This window comes from Dendrobates tinctorius, unplaced genomic scaffold (assembly GCF_039654945.1).
Source record: "Dendrobates tinctorius isolate UK_male_01 unplaced genomic scaffold, ASM3965494v1 ptg000103l, whole genome shotgun sequence".
NCBI lineage: Eukaryota > Metazoa > Chordata > Amphibia > Anura > Dendrobatidae > Dendrobates > Dendrobates tinctorius.
The window spans coordinates 10,659,379-10,678,479 of NW_027361771.1; the positions used below are offsets into that span (position 1 = coordinate 10,659,379).

General features: G+C 42.7%; 1 protein-coding gene across 6 annotated transcripts in view; it reads left to right on the forward strand.

Annotated features, from left to right (window-relative positions):
- CACNA1G (calcium voltage-gated channel subunit alpha1 G) overlaps window positions 1-19,101 on the forward strand; it is a 341,842-nt gene that overhangs the window by 53,351 nt on the left and 269,390 nt on the right. For all 6 annotated transcript variants that reach the window (XM_073588056.1, XM_073588061.1, XM_073588058.1 and 3 more), the window contains exons 8-9: window positions 3,761-4,110; window positions 5,588-5,739. In XM_073588056.1, the coding sequence (XP_073444157.1) occupies window positions 3,761-4,110; window positions 5,588-5,739 (502 nt within the window). The remainder of the gene's footprint in view (window positions 1-3,760; window positions 4,111-5,587; window positions 5,740-19,101) is intronic.

Consider the following 19,101-nt stretch of genomic DNA (forward strand, 5'->3'; position numbering starts at 1 on the left):
TGACCTAATCTGGACCTCCCCCAGAAACAGGTGAGATGGCGATGCACAACTGGCACCAACCATTTCACCTCTGACAGAAGAGCGAAGCCTGCGCCCACCAGATGCCTGCACAGGGACCCCTTCTCTGTCACCAACATCACCCACAGGAGAAACACGGTGTTAAGGGCTGGCGGAACACACCAAATAATAAGATGGTGTTTAGGTGCGTTCGCAGCCCGGGGTACACCGTGCAGAGGTGTTAACTGCTGCTCGGTAATGGCGGACGCGATATGGAGGTGAAATAACGGCACACACGGGGTTAACCTCACCCAAAGTGTACCGAGGCGAACTCTTATGACTTAGAGCCGCACTACCGCAAATAATAGATGCCGTAGCCTGTTTTCGCTCACAGAGCTCGGCAGAGTAAGCGCTAGCGTAACGTCACAGAACTCAGCCCTTAGACAGCAGGACTGAAGTCCCTCTAGACCGCTAGCGCCCGGCACCACGACTGCGATACCAACAGGGATCAAATAAATGGCGTGTGCAAGTGTGCAGACGGCCGGTATGCACTGTGGCCTACAGGCTAGCCACTAGCAGGCGCTGACTCAGACTCTAAACCCTAACAACAGACGTATCAAAGGGTAGGGGTGTCATAATGAGTCAGACACCAGATACATGCATCCATCATCATACACACCAAACTATTTGAGTCTATCTTAGCGCATGGCCGAGCGGCCATGCGAACCTTTTATAGCCGCAGGCGTCCGTGATCCTCCTTGCTTCTCGGATGGGCCAATCCGAACACGAGCAGGACCTGAGCACATGACCTTTGATCTCCAATGGGAGATCACTCCACAGGCATGCTCAGTGGCCCGACATGAGGACTTAGTCCCTGGAGGATCTTGCTGCTGAGCACCATGCGTTGCCAAAGCTGAACCAGGGGTGGCAGCAGCAAGCAAACCCACGGAGCTGGTCTGGACAGAGCGCCGGGACCGACGAGTTTGCTGAGCAAGCTCCTCTGCGGCTGGGGAGGAATGGGAGACCGTCGGAGGCAAGGCTCGGGATTCCCGCTGTCCAGCGCCGGAAATCCGACGCCTAACACACGGCAATGCCCAACGACAGAGGCATGCTTCAAAGGAGCTGGACCATATGAAGATATAGCCCTCCTATCACCGGCACCACCAGTCGAAGGAGTCCAGCACCTCCCAGTGGCCAAGGCAGGAGCACCAGCCACCGAGTCCAATGGCAACTTGACAATAGCCCTCCTATCACTGGCACCACCAGTCGAAGGAGTCCAGCGCCTCCCAGCGGCCGAGGCAGGAGCATCAGCCACCGAGTCCAGCGGTGACTTGACATTAGCCCTCCTATCACCAGCACCACCAATCTAAGGAGTCCGGCGCCTCCCAGCGGCCGAGGCAGGAGCACCAGCCACTGAGTCCAACGGTGACATAACTCTACCTAGCTAATTCTTCTCTTTTCGTTGCTCTATGTAGAAACATGAAGTCTTTTTTCCCTGCATTTATCATTCTCCTCTTCAACTCCTGACCCAGCTGCTCCACTCCTCTGACTGCCAGGGACTTTCGCAGTGACTCATGACTTATGCAGGGAAAATGTACCTCCTATTTCTACATACAGCCTAGAAGGAATCGGCTAGCCAATTCTTATTCACGTGATGTCATAGATCTGATGGAAAAAAGAAGAATTAACTGGGTAGAAAGGAAAAATGAGCAATTGTAAGTGCACAGTGCTATATAATATGATGATTGCAATATATTAAGGGGATAAATATTTTGATGGGAGAAGTGCTTCTTTGAGGGAGTCTCAGGCTCACAAAGATCTTGGTCAAATGGTGTATGGGGAGGGGTCCTTTGTAGTCTAATACCAGGTGACTGAATTACTCAGCAGAAGATGTGTGCAGTCCACACACTATTAGGGTGTGTGCACACGTTGCGGATTTTCTGCGGATTTGCCTGCGGTTTGACACCTGCCATGGAGCAGGTGCCAAACCGCTGCAGAATCCGCACAAAGAATTGACATGCTGCGGATTTAAAACTGCAGCAAATCCGCGTGGAAAATTCTACACCGTGTGCACTGCGGTTTTTGATTTACATAGGTTATTATGGTACTGTACACCGCAGCAGAAGAGTATGTGCACACGTTGCGGTTTTGGACGTGCGGAATTGCCTCAAATCTGCAGTGCAGAGTGCACACAATGTTAATGAATGGGAAATGCAAAAACGCTGTGCACATGCTGCGAAAAATGTGGAATCGCAGTGTTTTATTTTCCGCAGCATGTCAATTCTTTTTGCGGATCCGCAGCTGCGGTTTCCATTCTGGCACATAAAAATTCTTTCTCTCTCTCCTCTCTCCTCCAGAAGCTCAAGGGAGAAAGCTCACAAACCAAAAACGCACTAAAATCCGCAAGGAATCCGCATCAATTCTACAGGAAAACCGCAAGCGTTTTACCTGCATTTTCTGCCAAGAGATACGGATTCTTTGCAGAAAATTCCACAGGCTAGTCCGCAACGTGTGCACATACTCTTATTTGGGATTCCGTGTAATCTAGTAGGCTAACTTTACATCAGCTCTTCTGTTAACTTTAATCTGTCAGCAGGTTTTTGCTATGAAATCTGAAAGCAGCATGAGGTAGGGGCAGAAACCCTGCTTCCTGTTGATATGCATTAGTTAGCTTACAGGATGCAGCAGTTGTGGTAGAATGACAGTTTTCTGGTGCACATCTAACAGAGCTCAGAATATGTAGCCCTGTGTAACTCCTCCCACACCACTGACTGGCAGTGTTGCAGTGTAGTTGGACAAAAAGGACAATAATCTCCTGCTCATAAAATACTGTTTAATTAAAACAACAGCACACAACGTAGTAAGTAACACATTACTGGAATCAGGGTCTCTGCCCCTACATAATGCTGCTCTCAGATTACATAGCAAAAACCTGCTGACAGATTCCCTTTAATGAACAACTTTCAAATGTAAAATGTGGCTGGTGGACACATAGCCTGTCCTAACTTAAAAGTTTCATATGTTTAAAAAAAAAAAGCCTTGGAGAAGTAAATCAAATAAATAATGCCAATTCTGTCAATCTCATATGTTTATGAAGGCAGCATTCTTGTTAATTTTGCCTTAAGCCTTGTATTAGGGAACATTTTGGGCATCATCTAAAGCCTAAACTGGGCATGACTAGGACTTTCGACCAAATGAACAAGGACATCATTGAAAGTTGATGTCCTTGTTCTTTTTTGATTATTTCTCTGAAAGATGAGTAGTGATCCATTAAGATGGACTTTTTCATGTTTTCATTTATGAGATGGTTGGTGTTGATTCCAACTTTCCTTTTCGGCAAGAGAAGAGAAGACGATGATCATCAGGACCTTGTTCTCAGCTTCCGTCAGATATCGTACACAATTACATTATAGTCAGTTCCTACCCCAACTTAAAATTGCCCCGAACTGATCAGTTGCTATTTGGTTTTAAGTCCCTTTTAAATATTACTTGCAAAAGTTCCTTTTGGATTGTAGCATAGTGTATCCAGTTACATACAGTGTTACAACTTCAATACTAATGCAAAGTAAGGGCAAAGTATGTGATATGGTGTTGAGTCTGTATTTTGCTTTGCTATGGATGTAAGGTTTTTTTTTATTATTTCCATTCTGCACTTTTCCACAATGTCACTGTATGTGAGATGCCTGAGTTGCAATTTGTCACTTGCTGCTCACTGAGATTTTGGGAAAGCTTTGTTATTTTCATCAGTTACATATGACTTTAGGTATCTGCAAAGGATCCTGTAAAATCTCGGTCCAAGCTGCGACTCCTGAAATTGAATCCTTAGATCCAGAAATATGTTCTCACTGCAAAGAGCCGGACGTGCCCGACAACGACGACATGGAGTCCGACAGTGATGGAGGCTACGAGTTCAGTCAAGATACTCAGTGCAATGAGAAAATCGAGCAAAAAAAGGGAAAGACGTTAATGAAAAGCCCTACTAAGCTGATGAAGGGGTGCAGAGTGGTGTGCGAGACATTTAGAAAGATTGTGGACAGCAAATACTTTGGACGAGGTATAATGATTGCGATCCTAATAAATACTTTGAGCATGGGGATCGAATATCACGAACAGGTAAGCTATTGAAAACATTTGTGTGCCATGGTTACAGATGAATACACATGTTAAAAAATGAAATGGATATGCTACCAGATTGCACAATACAAACTGCATACATTATTAAAGATATCTCTTAGACCTGATGATGCTGAGGTACTTACTTTAGAAATCCTTATTATAGAATGGCTGTATAATCCTGACATTAAAATGAGTCCAGCTAAAGAGATAGCGATCTCATGAGGCCAAGTGTATTTGGTCTCTGCCCATTCAGCTTCTCTAACAGCTGCAGCATATACTGTGCAGTGTGAGATCTCAGCAGGGAAGAGGGATTCTGAGGAGCTATCAATCAGGTGTGGTGAGTAAAGATTGACTATAAACTTTAGAAAATACTGTTGCGACAAAGGCTCTTTGCTAAATGTAGTAAATGTAGTTGGGTTTTTTTTTAATGTTTTATCAGCAGCTACATAAAAAAGCAATACAAATTTGGATTTTCCCCCGAGCTCCCCAACAAGAATTATTAAATTCTAACCATTTTGTTTCATATGGATTTGGGTGGAAGCTCTATCCTTAAAAAAACAAAACAAAAGTAGAAAAGTTTTTTAATACACGAGAACGTTTCATTGCTATTTTGCCCTCTTACATCCAGAATAAATTCAAGATACATTTCTGAGATACAAACTGGTATGTACAAAGCCTATGTGCATTTAGTGTTTATTGTACATAGTATGTGATTCTCTAAACTTTTCAATCTTGGGTTACTAGGTTGTTTTTCTTTTGTTAATTAAAATTTAAAACATCAATAAAAACAAGTTAAAAAAAAACTTTAAAAAAACTTGTACAGCCATCCTGACATAGATTTTGTAGATCTGATGAGACAGGTGTACTTACTTTGAAAGCCTATGTAATATAACATGTGCAGTTTATTTTCAGTGGTGAAATCTGTGGGCATATCAGCTTTAAATTTGATCGGTGAACCTACACCTTCTTCGTAGCTAAGAGGACCAGCGAAACAGAAAGTTGTACGTGTCTCTCGCCCAGTGGGAAAATGAGACACATGTTACGCACTCACCATGAGTGAGACAATTTGCGCTAGTAGTTGGCAGTGATGTAGTGATAAGCTAAGTGGGATCAGGGAGGTGTCCGGAGAAGCTGGTGGGATATCGATCTGTTGTCAGTCATCAGCAGTAAGCAGACCACAGGCTATAGCACACCCTACAGAGAGCAGTGTATGGTCTATTGATTAGAGCTAGGCCAAAGCTGAGGAAGTACATAGGAGATAAGCATCATCCACAGAGTACTGGCCTGATATCTCTTTTTATAGCCTGTGTATTTTATCAAGTATGATCATTTCTCCTGGTTCTTTATATGGAAAGATTGAGAAGATTATGTTACACTTGTGATTTATTTGATCTACCTTGAATAATCTGTATTCCTTCCTATTTTGACTATGCTTGCCATGAATAATTCACATAAATGTATTGTTTTCCCGCAGCCAGATGAATTGACTAATGCCCTGGAGATCAGTAATATAGTCTTTACAAGCTTATTTGCCCTGGAAATGGTTTTAAAGCTTTTGGTTTATGGTCCATTTGGCTACATCAAGAACCCATATAACATATTTGATGGGATCATTGTCGTAATCAGGTAATTGTAGCTCCAGCAAAAAAAAACCACTTGAATGATGTATATTTTAGCTTCACTTCAATGCCCTCTGCCAAAGATAAATTCACTGCACAAACAAAGTCAGTCGATGCGGACCCTTCTAATTATCAGATGCCATTATCGAATTTTCAGGTCACATTTACTGTAGTTGACATCAAAAACTGCCATTGTTCTTCACACAATGCATCTACAAATCAATAGGCTAGAAAAAGTAGATAGAAAAGAAGTACATTATAGGTGGGCAGGTGCACTGAACTGCTTGGCCACTCCGAGGTTGTACTAAGCTCTTGTGCTTGGTTTGGACAGTCATTTTGTGCTAACAGACTCCCTTTAAATTCTAGCAAACCATATATTTCTATATATGGTATTAGGCACACCTCTAATAAAGTAATTATTCCTGCGGGTGCATGTTGAAAAATGTTGAGTTTTCTGTTTGCCATGGACAATACTTTGCTTTCCATGTATTTGGTGCAATCACCTAGTATAAATGCTTATTACAAGATCCAGGCCGCTAGGACAGAGGCATTTAATGACGTTATCTGGTAGAAGCACTCTAACGGATGTGCAAGCTGGTGCTAAATGCTCATTATTTCAAAATATCTATTTTGCTTATGGGCTATGTATGGGGATTCTGTGAAGTGATGGAATGTTGGATACTTCTTTTCCTACACAGTCATTCTGGACCGTGGGCTAATTTTCATAGGCTTTTTATTGGATAGCACAGTATTTTGCTTTTCATGGAACTTGCACATGCATACCGTGCACAATCATTTATATTTGTAGAGTTTGATTGATTTACATAAACTCAAAACTTTATTTTTATTCTGCACTTGGCCCATCAAACTTATTGGTCCCTTCATCAGTATTACTTATTCTAGTCTTAGATTAGGTATATGCTGAGTTTGTGCCCAATGTCTTGGCACATACACTAAGGACGAATGCACCCAACAGTACCACAGTCAGGATGGATGCCTAGACGTCCATTCAACATAGTGACCTAGAGTGAAAAATATATACCGTGTTACATTGTTTCTTTACAGTGTCCTTCTGTATAGGAAAGTAAAGCATGTAATCTTTCCACATACAGTAAAATAAATGTTATTCATATACATACCTTCCAGATGGAATCCAAAAGAGTACACTTTTGGCTGCCATCTGATGAATGGAGACCTATGGGAACATTACAGAATATGTCAGGAAAGGTTTTTATTTGGAGTGCATGTTTCAGGAGCTGTATACTGATTGGTATCCTATGCACTATGGAAAAGTACCATATCGTGGATCAATGCTGTAATTTGGTCACGGTATTTTATGTTGGCTATTGGTTCATTTTTTATTGTCTTTAATAACTCTTTTTTTATGTATTGCTTTTTGGAACATAAAGGTGTTTTCTGAAAACTTATTGTGTATGGGTCCATGGTGAGATGTAAAAAAAAAAAAATGTTCTCACCTTAGGCCTCTTTCACACATCAGGTTTTCGGCGTCAGGCGCGATCCGGCGCTTTTGACTAAAACCGGATCCGGCGAAATGCAATGCCGGATCCGGTTCCCCCCATTGACTTGCATTAGAGCCGGATCGAGCCGGATGGCCATGCGTTTCATCCGATTTTCGCCGGATCCGGCAATGTGACGCGATCCGGCGTCTGGAAAAAACGGCTACTGTAACGTTTTTTGTCTCCGGCGAAAAAGCCGGACACGCCGGATCCGGCGTGTCCGGCTTTTTCATACAATGAAAGCCTATGAGCGCCGCAATGCGCCTGATCCGGCGACAGCCGGATCCGGCGGCCGGATCCGGTTTCTTTGGTCTGAGCATGCTCAGTAGCTCTGCCCACAGGACATATATAAAAGCAAGACAATGGGACCCTCAGCCACACCCAACATGCCACCCAAGCCAAGAACCAGGAGCAGGAGAAGGCAGCAGACATCTGCAGCAGCAGCACCATCAGCACCACCCCAAATGGAGCAGCATGCTGAACAACGGGAGGGGAGTCCAGCAGCAGATGAGAGACGGTAATTATCAAATCCCCCATTCCTCCAAACTAGGGCCATGGAATATCAAGATATTCATTGGCCCTTTGTTTCTCTTTATTCAACAGCCGCCCAATAGATGCAGCAGCAGCAGCAGCAGCAAAGGCAGCAGCAGAAACACCACCCACAGCCATGGAGTCTGGCCATGAGGAAGACAGCACATCTTCTGGGAGCCCTCCCTCGCATCGTCAGCGTTTGACGGTAAGTTTTTATTTCCAAAATCCATCATCTCTGTAATATATGTGTATTCATTGCCTTTTATTTCAAAACAGGAATCACAAGATGAAGAGGAGCTCCCAGAAGAAGAAGGAAGGGGTGGACAGACACTTGGAGTGGGCTCACAATTGGTAAGTTTTTTGCATCAAACGCAGAAACACAACATCACACTACACACAACACATAGAAAACAATGTTCTGCAGACCACACACAGCAAACAAATGCCTACATCCAAAGACATAACATTTTTTGTTTTCTTCTCTAGTCTTCCCAATCTGGTGCTCGGCCAAGAGGTCCTCGCAGTGCCTCCCAGGGTCGTCGGCGACAGCAACGCGGCGGTCACCAGCGTGTAAGTATAAATATTTTTGCTTTGTTTTTTTTTGCACTTTTTATTTCATTTCTTTTGTGGAGGCTAATTATGTTATTTTTGTCTTTTTCTTTAACAGCCTTCACAGCGTGCTCCCGACTCTGACGGTGAGGATGGAGGGATTGATGTGGACCGCCTCATCGATCTCGTCAGAGAAAGGGAGCCGCTCTGGAATATGGCTGACCGCCGCCACGCTGACCTGATCGTTACCCGACGACTCTGGGAGGAAATCTGTTCGCTCCTTGTGGACCGCTGGGAGGACCTCGAAGCTCGGGCCCAGATTAAAGAGCGTAAGTATATACAGTACCGGTTGCTTGATTTAAACCAGTGTTTCCCGAACTCCAGTCCTCGTGGTCCCCACGAATCATGTGTTCAGGATTTCTATTTACTTTGGAAATCCTGAAAACATGACCCCTGGGGACCATGAGGACTGGAGTTTGGGAAACACTGATGTTGTATACTAACCACTTTGTCCTTTCTCGTTTCAGGGGAGAGAATTGTGAAGCGGTGGCGGTCTGTGAGGGATCGTTTCAAGAAGGTGTTCAATAAAGAGATGCGGGCCCCGAGTGGATCTGGAGGACGCAGGAGCAAGTACAAGTACGCACGAGCCCTGTCGTTCCTCCGGGAGACAATGCTCACCAGAAGGTAAATATTACACACCACATGTGACAAAAAAATGTTTAGATGTAACTTTTTTTTTTCAGCCAGGGCCATACCATGTCACTATTTTAATTGGTTTTTTTTCTCTTTATTCCACAGCACGGTGAGCAGCACTCGGGAGCCTGCACGATTGGACCCTTCTGAGGTGATCCCTGAGGAGACCGGCACCGAGGGACACTTCGACCGCCCCGGTACATCTGCACCTTCCCAGCCTTCCCACACATTCGACCCATCTGTCCCATCCACCAGCACAGGAGCATCGTGGCCGCCTACATTACATGAAGCTGCTGGTGAGGAGATCGCTTTCCCTTTACCCCACCCTTCTGCCCCTGCCACCTCTAGTACACCTGCGGGTACTGGGCGGCAGCGGCAGAGGGGTCAGGAAAAGAGTTATGCGCCAGAGTTCTTGCATCTGAATGCATCTTTCCAGAACTGTCTAAAAGTCTTGTCAGAGCAAATCTCCGCAGGCTTTCAGCAGATCAACTCCAGCATTCTGGAGGTGAAGACACTTCTGCAAACCATGCATTCAGAAGCAAGTTCTTCGCCAAACCACACCTTTTTCAGGTCTGTTGTGGAGCGCATGGCAACACTATCTCCTACCCAGCAGATGCATGTAATGCATTCGTGCCACGGTGCTCTACAGCAGGTTACCTCCCAACCTCCACCTCCCACCACTGTAGTTCCTCCACCTGCACCCCTTCCAGCCACTTTCCATCCTCCCCCTCCTATTACATCTGCACCCCCTCCAGCCACTTTCCATCCTCCCCCTCCTATTACATCTGCACCCCCTCCAGCCACTTTCCATCCTCCCCCTCCTATTACATACCAGCAACCTCCCCAGTACCAGCAACCTCCCCAGTACCAGTCATCTCCCCACTTCCAGCAACCTGCCCCGTATCAAACTCCTTCCCCGTACCAAACTCCTTCCCCGTACCAAACTCCTTCCCCGTACCAAACTCCTTCCCCATACAACATTCCATCAACATCATCTGCTCCTACAGTCCCTGCCCAACCCTCCACTCCACCGCCCACCACCTCTTCTGCCTCCCACATGTCCACCCATTCTGTAGCTTTTTCCACACCATCACCTCTAACTGTTCCTTCCCCACCACGATCCCAATCCTCTCTCCACACTCCCAGTGTCGAAGTGTCCCGCAGCCCCTCCAGCAGTATTTCCACCCCACACTACACAGATTTATGATGTGTTTTGTAATAAAAATGCCCATGTTTTTTTCAAACCTTTATTAAAAAAGTTTTTTTAACTTTAAAAACAGTTTACAAACAAAAAAATATTTTAAATAAAAGTTAAATTATTGTTTACACTGGTTGTCTGTCATTTCTTTCTGCGGCGAAATATGTTTAAAAAAAAGGTTAAATAAAGGGTATTTAAAAGGTAAAAAGGTATTCAAAACCAGGTATATAACTGTGGGTAAATTTTAGCTTTTTGCCACAGTTGTGTTCCTGGTTGTGTTTGAAGCAAAGTATTTCACCTAAAAAGTTGTGTTTATTGTTGGTGATTTCATAACAATGTACACAACTTTTGTTAAAAGGTGAAATACTTTGCATAAAACACAACCAGGTACACACCTGTGGCCTAAAGCTAAAAAATAGAGACCATGACAAGATAGCCAACTTTGGTTGGCAAAGGTATATACTGTTGGTACAGAAGGTACACAAGTTTGGTTAGGGCACAAATCTTTCACACTCTGTCATCCTGCCAGTGTACTCTGCCTTGAGGTGACATAAAGTATAGTGCAAAATTGTCCCTCATTACTGAAACCGTCACAGAACTTCTAGTGGTAATGTCATGGTAATCTTGCAAGGTGGTTTCTTCAGAGGTGTCCTCAACGGAAATGGGTTCCTTGCAGATAACAAAATTGTGGAGTACCACGCAAGCTTTGATCACCTCGTCAACAGTTTCTGTCTTGAGGTTGATCGCAGTCAATAGGACCCGCCATTTGGCTGTCAGAATACCAAAGGTACATTCAACCATTCTTCTTGCTCTTGTGAGGCGGTAATTAAAAATGCGTTTTGGTCTTGTCAATCCTCTGCTAGAGTATGGTTTCAAAAGGTGTTCTGACAGCTGGAAGGCTTCATCCCCTACACAGACAAATGGCATAGGTGGACCAGATGTTTGCGGCAGCGGTCTAGGGGGTGGGAACTGGAAGGTGTTTCCATACAGTTTACGCCCCATGGCAGACAGTTTGAAAACTTGAGAGTCATTGGAGCGGCCATAGGCCCCAATATCCACAGCAATAAATTTGTATTCCGCATCAGCGATGGCCATGAGGACAATTGAAAAATATTTCTTGTAATTGAAATATTCCGATCCCGATCCGGCTGGCTTTACAATGCGGATATGTTTCCCGTCCACAGCGCCCAAGCAGTTGGGAAACTGACATATCTGTTGAAACTTGTCAGCAATTTCAATCCACCTCTCTGTTGTGGGCTCTGGTAAAAACTCTTCAGCTAAGGAGTCCCACAGTGCACGGCATGTGTACTTCACTATTCCTGATATGGTGGAAATCCCGAGTCTGTACTGGAAATGCAGTGACAAAAGGGATTCTCCAGTTGCAAGAAATCTGTGGGGAATTAAAAAACAATCAATTAGTTTAAAATCACAGCATTACATACCAAAACTCAGCTATAACACTTGGAGATACAAACTACCACCAACAAGATTGCAGTGAAAGTGTGCTCTGATGCGAGCATATCCAATAAATGTGGCTTACCTTAAAGTCACCATCAGACGCTCTGCGGGTGAAACAGAGAAGCGGCAATAGGTGTCTGCTTTTCTTATGAGGTGTGCAATGCGCTCCACCAAGTAATCAAAATTCTCCATTTTCATCCGAACATATCCAAAAAATTTATCCGGGTTTCGTCGAAGGTCCATGCAGAGTGTAGAATAGACCCCACGCGTCATTCTCTTGGCTGTGATGGGGTGGATCCACAAACGTCGTCTACGATGCCTGATGCGCTGCTGTCTCGCTCTCTCCTTCTCCAGAACAATCACCCTCAAACGATTCGCCTCCGCTATAAAATCCGCCAAATTCTTCAAAATATTTCCAATGACAACATCCATCTTCGCCAGTAACTTGCTCTTCTCTCCAACCTGCACTTTCTCCTCGACAACCTGTCAAAGAAGGGCTGTAGGAACACTCTATATATAGTTTTCCAGTAGCCAATCCCGTTCGGAAGGCCACAAGGGTCAATTTTAAAAACCGGATCCGGCGTAATCTGTCGAAAAACGGATAGAAAAACGGATGAACCGGATGAGACGGATCCGGTTTTGTCTGTCAAGAAAAAGACGGATCCGGCAGAAAACCGGATCCGTCACATCCGGTTTTACTAAACATTTGCCGGATCCGGCGTTCCGGCATGACGCCGGATCGCGCCTGACGCCGAAAACCTGATGTGTGAAAGTAGCCTTATGGACTGTTTTGTTTTAACGGAATGTGAAGGCTGCAGTCAATCAGTGGTCACCACTTGACATTGTTTATGACAAGAGACCATCGCGACTCAGGAGCCAGTGCATGTCTGTGAGTGGCAAATGTGAACCTTTGCTTTATGTATCTGGTGTGACACACACTTGTACTGTAATAACTGCAGCTACTTGTACTGTAATGAACTTGCAAAACGACTAGAAAAACAGCTTCAACTTTGTTATGTCAGTGGATTTTATCCCACAACATTTCTATAAGATTAAGGTCAGGACTTTGACTTGGCCATTCAAAAGCTTGACCTTCATTCTTTTTTGCCCATTCTTTTGTAGAACAACTTGTGTGTGTTGGTTTGTTGTCTTGCTCCATGACCCACATTCTTTTGAGATGAAGTCCATGGACATGTATCCTGACATATTCCTTTAGAATTTTCTGGTATAATTCAGAATTTATTGTTCCATCAAAGATAGCAAGCTGTCCTTTGCCAGATTCAACAAAACAAGCCCAAACCATGATTTTACCACCACCACCATGTTTCACATATGGTGTGGGGTTTTTAATTTGTAATGCAGTGTTTTTCTTTCTCGAAACATAACACTTCTTATTTAAACCATAAAACTCTATTTTGGTCTCATCCATCCACAAAACATTTTTCCAATTGCCTTCTTGGCTTGTCCAGTTCTTTTTGGAGAGCTGTGTCTTTCTGCTTGCAATCCTGTCATGCACATCATTGTTGTTCAGTGTCCTCCTGATGGTGGAAATATTAATAGTAATTAATGTGAAAGAGGTCTTTAGCTGCTTACAATTTATTTTGGGTTCCTTTATGGTCTCTCTGACTATTATGCGCCTTGGTGTGTTCTTTGATTGTCAATCACACCTAGGGAGGTTAACCCCTTCCTGACATGCACCGTACATATACTGCTCTGCGGGAGGTGCGTTCCCACAAAGAGCAGTATATCTACGACGGCACGATCGCGAGCGGGTGTCAGTTGTATGTGACAGCTGACACCCCACAGTAGTGCCCACGATCAGTAGTAGGACCGATCGCAGGCATTTAACCCCTCTGATGCCGCAGTCAGTAGTGGCAGCGGCATAGAGAAGCATCGCACAGGGAGGGGGCTCCCTGCACGCTCCCACCAGAACAACACGATGCGATCAAGTTGTTCTGATGGTCTCCATGGAGACCCCTGGCACCAAGATGGCTGCAGGGTCCTGGAGGGAAGGTGGCTTGTGAGAGTCTGCTAGGAGCAGGCGCTGGCATGCCTCCTTCCTTGCTTGTCAGATCCTGATCTGATACTTTGCATTGCAAAGTGTCAGATCAGCGATCTGACTTTATATAATGATGTCCCACACTGGGACCATGTAAAAAAGTTAAAAAAAATTACAAAGTGTAATAATATTTTTTTAAAAATACCTAAATAAATAAAAATATATATATATTTTTCCAAATAAATAAATAAAATAAGTAATAAGTAAATAAAAAAACAATAAAAATAGACATATTTGGTATTGCCGCGTCCGTAACGACCCGCTCTATAAAACTGTACCACTAGTTAACCCCTTCAGTGCACACCATAAAAAAAGCAAAAAAGATGAGGCAAAAAACCATGCTTTATCATCATACTGCCAAACAAAAAGTGCAATAAAACGCTATCAGATGCATGTAAATAAAAATGGTACCACTGAAAACGTCATCTTGACCCGCAAAAAACAAGCTGTCATACAGCTTCACTAACAGAAAAATAAAAAAAGTTATAGTTCTCAGATTAAAGCGATGCCAAAATATTTATTTTTTTATAAAATAGTTTTATTGTGTATAAGCGCCAAAAGATAAAAAAAGATATAAGTGAGATATTGCTGTAATCGTACTGACGCGAAGAACAAAGCTATCTTACCACTTTTGCTACATGCGGAACGGTATAAAAAATAAAACAAAAAGCAATTTCTGAATTGCTGGTTTTTGTTCATTCTGTCTCCCAATAATCAGAATAGAAAGCAATCAAAAAATGTCATGTGCCCGAAAATGGTACCAATAAAAACGGCTCGTCCTGCAAAAAACAAGCCCTTACATGACTCTGCAGGCCAAAATATGGAAAAATTATAGCTCTCAAAATGTGGTGATGCAAAAGCTAGTTTTCGCAATAAAAAGCACTTTTTAGTGTGTGACAGCAGCCAGACATGAAAACATGATATAAATCTTGTATTGCTGTAATCACACCGACCCCAAGAATAAACTCGCCTAATCACTTATTTCGCATGAGCAACAGCACAAAAAATGAATAAAACCAATTCTTCACGTACTGTTGATTTTTTCATTCTGCCTCCCAAAGATTGTAGTAAGGCTTGGCGCACATTTATTCTTCACTCTGCGCTGAGCGCTTACACCGGGGTTTCCGTGTAAATCTCTGAAATACTGAAATGATTCAGACAGAACGTCCGGTGGAAAATTCCCTATTATGAGGCAGATGGAGTCACTGTGGACTCCATAGGACCTGTGATCAGGCGGTGTCCATCTTTTTAGGATTGCATAGTTTTGTGCACTTCTCAAAAAGACACCGCTGAACAGAGGCCAGATGGAGTCCAGAGTAAATCTGCTGGCTCATTAGTGATAGGATCCCTCAGGGGTTTCATCTGTCACGTCACTCGGAGATTTAGATGGAAACCCCAAAGTAAGTGCTCAGCGTAGAGAGCCGGATAACTGTGTTCCCAAACATTATGTAAAATTGTCCAAATAAAAGCTGCAACTCAATCCACAAAAAAAGCAAGCCCTCACTCCGGTCCGTCATCTGTTAACGGACATATAGGGGGTTTCCTGGTTACTGGTGGCACAAAGGCTCTGGAAAAACAAAATTGCTCCTTACCTCCCAAAAGAAATTCAGAAAATTCTCCACTCCCAAATCCAAATGCCCCCCTCCTGTCGGAACCCCAGTGTGCCTAAACAAAATGTAACGCCCACATGTTTGGTATTTATTGATGAGAGCCCACCTAATTTACAGGTGAGTGTCTCCAGAAGCATGACCTGGGCATGTACAATGTACTGGTCACTACAACGTACAACGTACTGTTTACTACAACGGCAGTTTGCAATTTTCACTCAGCAACATACACTGCTGCCTGTCTCTGGAAAACATCTATGGAGTCAAAATCGTCACTACATCTGTAGATAAATTCCCAAAGGGTTATAATTTCCAAAATAGGGTCACTTGAGGGGGATTCTGCTTATCTAGCACTTAGGGGCTCTTTTTATGAAATCCGCAAACTAGTCTAGGAAAATCTGTGTTCCAGGAGGCAAATTGCGCTCCGTCCCTCCCGGAGTCACTCTGTATGGCAAAGTAGTATTATACAGTCACATATGGGGTATTTCTACATTCTCTGTGTGAAAATGTAAAACTTGGGGCTAACACATAATCTTGGTGGTAAAACTGTCAGTTATTTTTTCTTCACTGCCCAACGGTATAAAAGTCTGTGGCACATCTGTGGTGTCAATATATTCACTGCACCCCTAGATGAATTTATTGAGAGGTTTAATTGGTAAAAAGGGGTCACTTATGGGGGATTCTGCTGTTCTGAGACCTCAGGTGTCAATGTATCTTGGCACCCTCAAACAAGTGCAGCAAAATCTGCACTGTAGTATGGCACTACTTCCCTTCTGAGCTTTGCACTGTGCCTCAAAAGTAGCTTTTGACCTCATATGGGGTATCAGTGATCTCAGGAGAAATTGCGCAACTAACTTTGGGGTCCATTTTCTCCTTTTGCCCTTGTGAAAATACAAAATTTGTAGCTAAAAAATTATTTTTTAGCTAGGTAAGGTCCCCAAAGGGTCTAGTTTCCAAAATGATGTCATTTGTAAGGGGTTTCCACTGTTTAGGCACATCAGGGGCTCTTCAAACCCGACATGGCGACTGCTAATTATTCCAACAAATTTTGCATTTAAAAAGTCAAATGGCGCTCCTCCCCTTCCATGCGTCCAAACAGTTGTTTTCCACAACATATTGGATATCTGCACACTCAGGAGAAATTGCACAACAAATTGTATGGAGCAATTTCTCTTGTTACCCTTATGAAAATGCAAAATTTGGAGCTAAAAAAGATTTATCTGGGAAAAATGTGATTTTTTTTTCTTTTCACAGCTTAACGTTATAAACTTCTGTGAAGCAGTTGGGGGTTTAAGGTGCTCAATACACATCTAGATAAGTTCCCTAATGGGTCTAGTTTCCAAAATGGTGTCACTTGTTGGGGGTTTCCACTGTTTAGGCACATCAGGGGCTCTCCAAACATTACATGGCGTCCGCTAATTATGCCAGAAAATTTTACATTCAAAAAGTGAAATGCCGTGCACCCAAACAGTAGATTTTCCCCACATATGGGGTATCGGCATGCTCAGGAGAAATTTCACAAAAAATGTATGATCCATTTTCTCCTGTTACCCTTGTGAAGGTAAAAAAAAAATACATCTAAAGGAAAATTTTTGTGAAAGAAAAGTAAATGTTTATTTTTTTTCCACATTCCAAAAATTTTTGTTAAGCAGCTTAATAGTTAAACTTCTTGAATGTGGTTTTGAGTACCTTATGGGTAAAGATTTTAGAGTACAGTTTTTGTGTATTTTGTGTCATATAGACCCCTCAAAATCACTTCAAATGTGAGGTGGTCCCTAAAAAAAATGGTTTTGCAAATTTTTTGTAAAAATGAGAAATCGCTGGTCAACATTTAACCCTTACAACTAGAGATGAGCGAATTTGTTCAGATTTTGTCCCCAAATCTGATTTTGACTTATTCGAGCCGTATTCGAACACTATTTGTGCCAAATGTTTCTCTTATGATCGGTTCCGAACATATTTGGTAATTTCTAGTCCCATTGACTCTAATGACGTTCGACTGTGTTCGACAAATATTACAAAAACAAAATTCAAATCTGATCATATTCTGAACGGAATCTGAACAAATTCGCTCATCTCTACTTATAACGTCCTAACAAAAAAAAATTATGTTTCCAAAATTGTGTTGATACAAAGATGACATGTGGGAAATGTTGTTTATTAACTGTTTTGTGTGACACCACTCTCTGATTTAAGGGTAAAAAAATGAAAAGTTTGAAAATTGCAAAATTTTCAAAATTTTTGCCAAATTTCCATCTTTTCATAAATAAACGCAAGTTATATCAAAGAAATTTTAAAACTAACATGAAATACACTATGTCAGGAAAAAACATTCTCAGAAGCAGTGGGATCCATTGAAGCGTTCCAGAGCTATAACCTCATAAAGTGAAAGTGGTCAGAATTGTAAAAATTGGCTTTGTCATTAAGTACCAAATTAGCCCTGTCACAAAGGGGTTAAAGAACTGGATATCTCCTTTAACTTTATGAGATTATTTGTCCAAATAAAGTTCTGAATTTTAATCAAAGGGGCTGGAACAACTTTTTCTACGTTTGTCCAGTTAATTTTATGAGATTCAGCTTGGTAGTAATCATTTGCCTTTGGTGCCCAGTTACATGGCTGCTCCTGATAATAATCACCCAGTAACTTATACAGCTCTGGCAAAAATTAAGAGACCACTGCAAAATTTTCAGTTTGTCTGATTTTTCTCTTTATAGGTTTTTTTTGAGTAAAATGTAAATTGCTCTTTTATTCTATAAGACTACTGACGACATGTCTTCGAATTTCCAAATTTTGTATTTAATTTTAGAAAATGAGAGATGGTCAAAAGAACAAAAAAATGCAGTACTTTCAGACCTCAAATAATGCTAAGAAAACAAGTTCATAATCATTTAGAAACAACAATACTAATTTTTTAACTCAGGAAGAGTTCAGAAATCAATATTTTGTGGAATAACCATGATTTTTAATCACAGCTTTCCTGCGTCTTGGCATGCTTTCCACCAGTCTTACACACTGCTTTTGGGTGACCTTATGCCACTCCTGGTACACAAATTTAAGCAGTTCTTCTTTGTTTGATGGCTTGTGACTATCCATCTTCCTCTTGATTACATTCCAGAGGTTTTCAATGGGGTTCAGGTCTGGAGATTGGGCTGGCCATGACAGGGATTTGATGTCGTGGTCCTTCTTCTACACATTGATTGACCTAGCTGTGTGGCATGGCACATTGCCCTGCTAGAAAAAACAGTCCTCAGAGTTGGGGAACAATGCCTGAGCAGAAGGAATCAACTGTTTTTCCAGGATATCCTTGTATGCGGCTCAATTCATACATCCTTCGCAAATATTAACCTGCCCAATTCCAGCCTTGCTGAAGCATCCTCAAATCATCACTGATCCTTCACCAAATTTCACAGTGGGTGCAAGACACTGTGGCTTGCATGCCTCTCCAGGTCTCCGTCTAACCATTAGATGACCAGGTGTTGGGCAACGCTGAAAATTAGACTCATCAGAGAAGATTACCTACTCCAGTCCTATATGGTCCAATCCTTATGGTCTTTGTCAAACTTCAGCCTGGCTCTCCTTAATTTTGCATTGATGAAAGGATTTTTTCTAGCTGTACATGACTTGAGCCCTGCCTCTAGGAGCCTGTTACGAACTGTTCATGCCATGCACTTCACACCAGCTGCTATTTGCCATTCCTTTTTTAGGTCAGTTCATGTTATCCTGCGGTTGCTGAGTGACATTCAAATAAGATGTCAG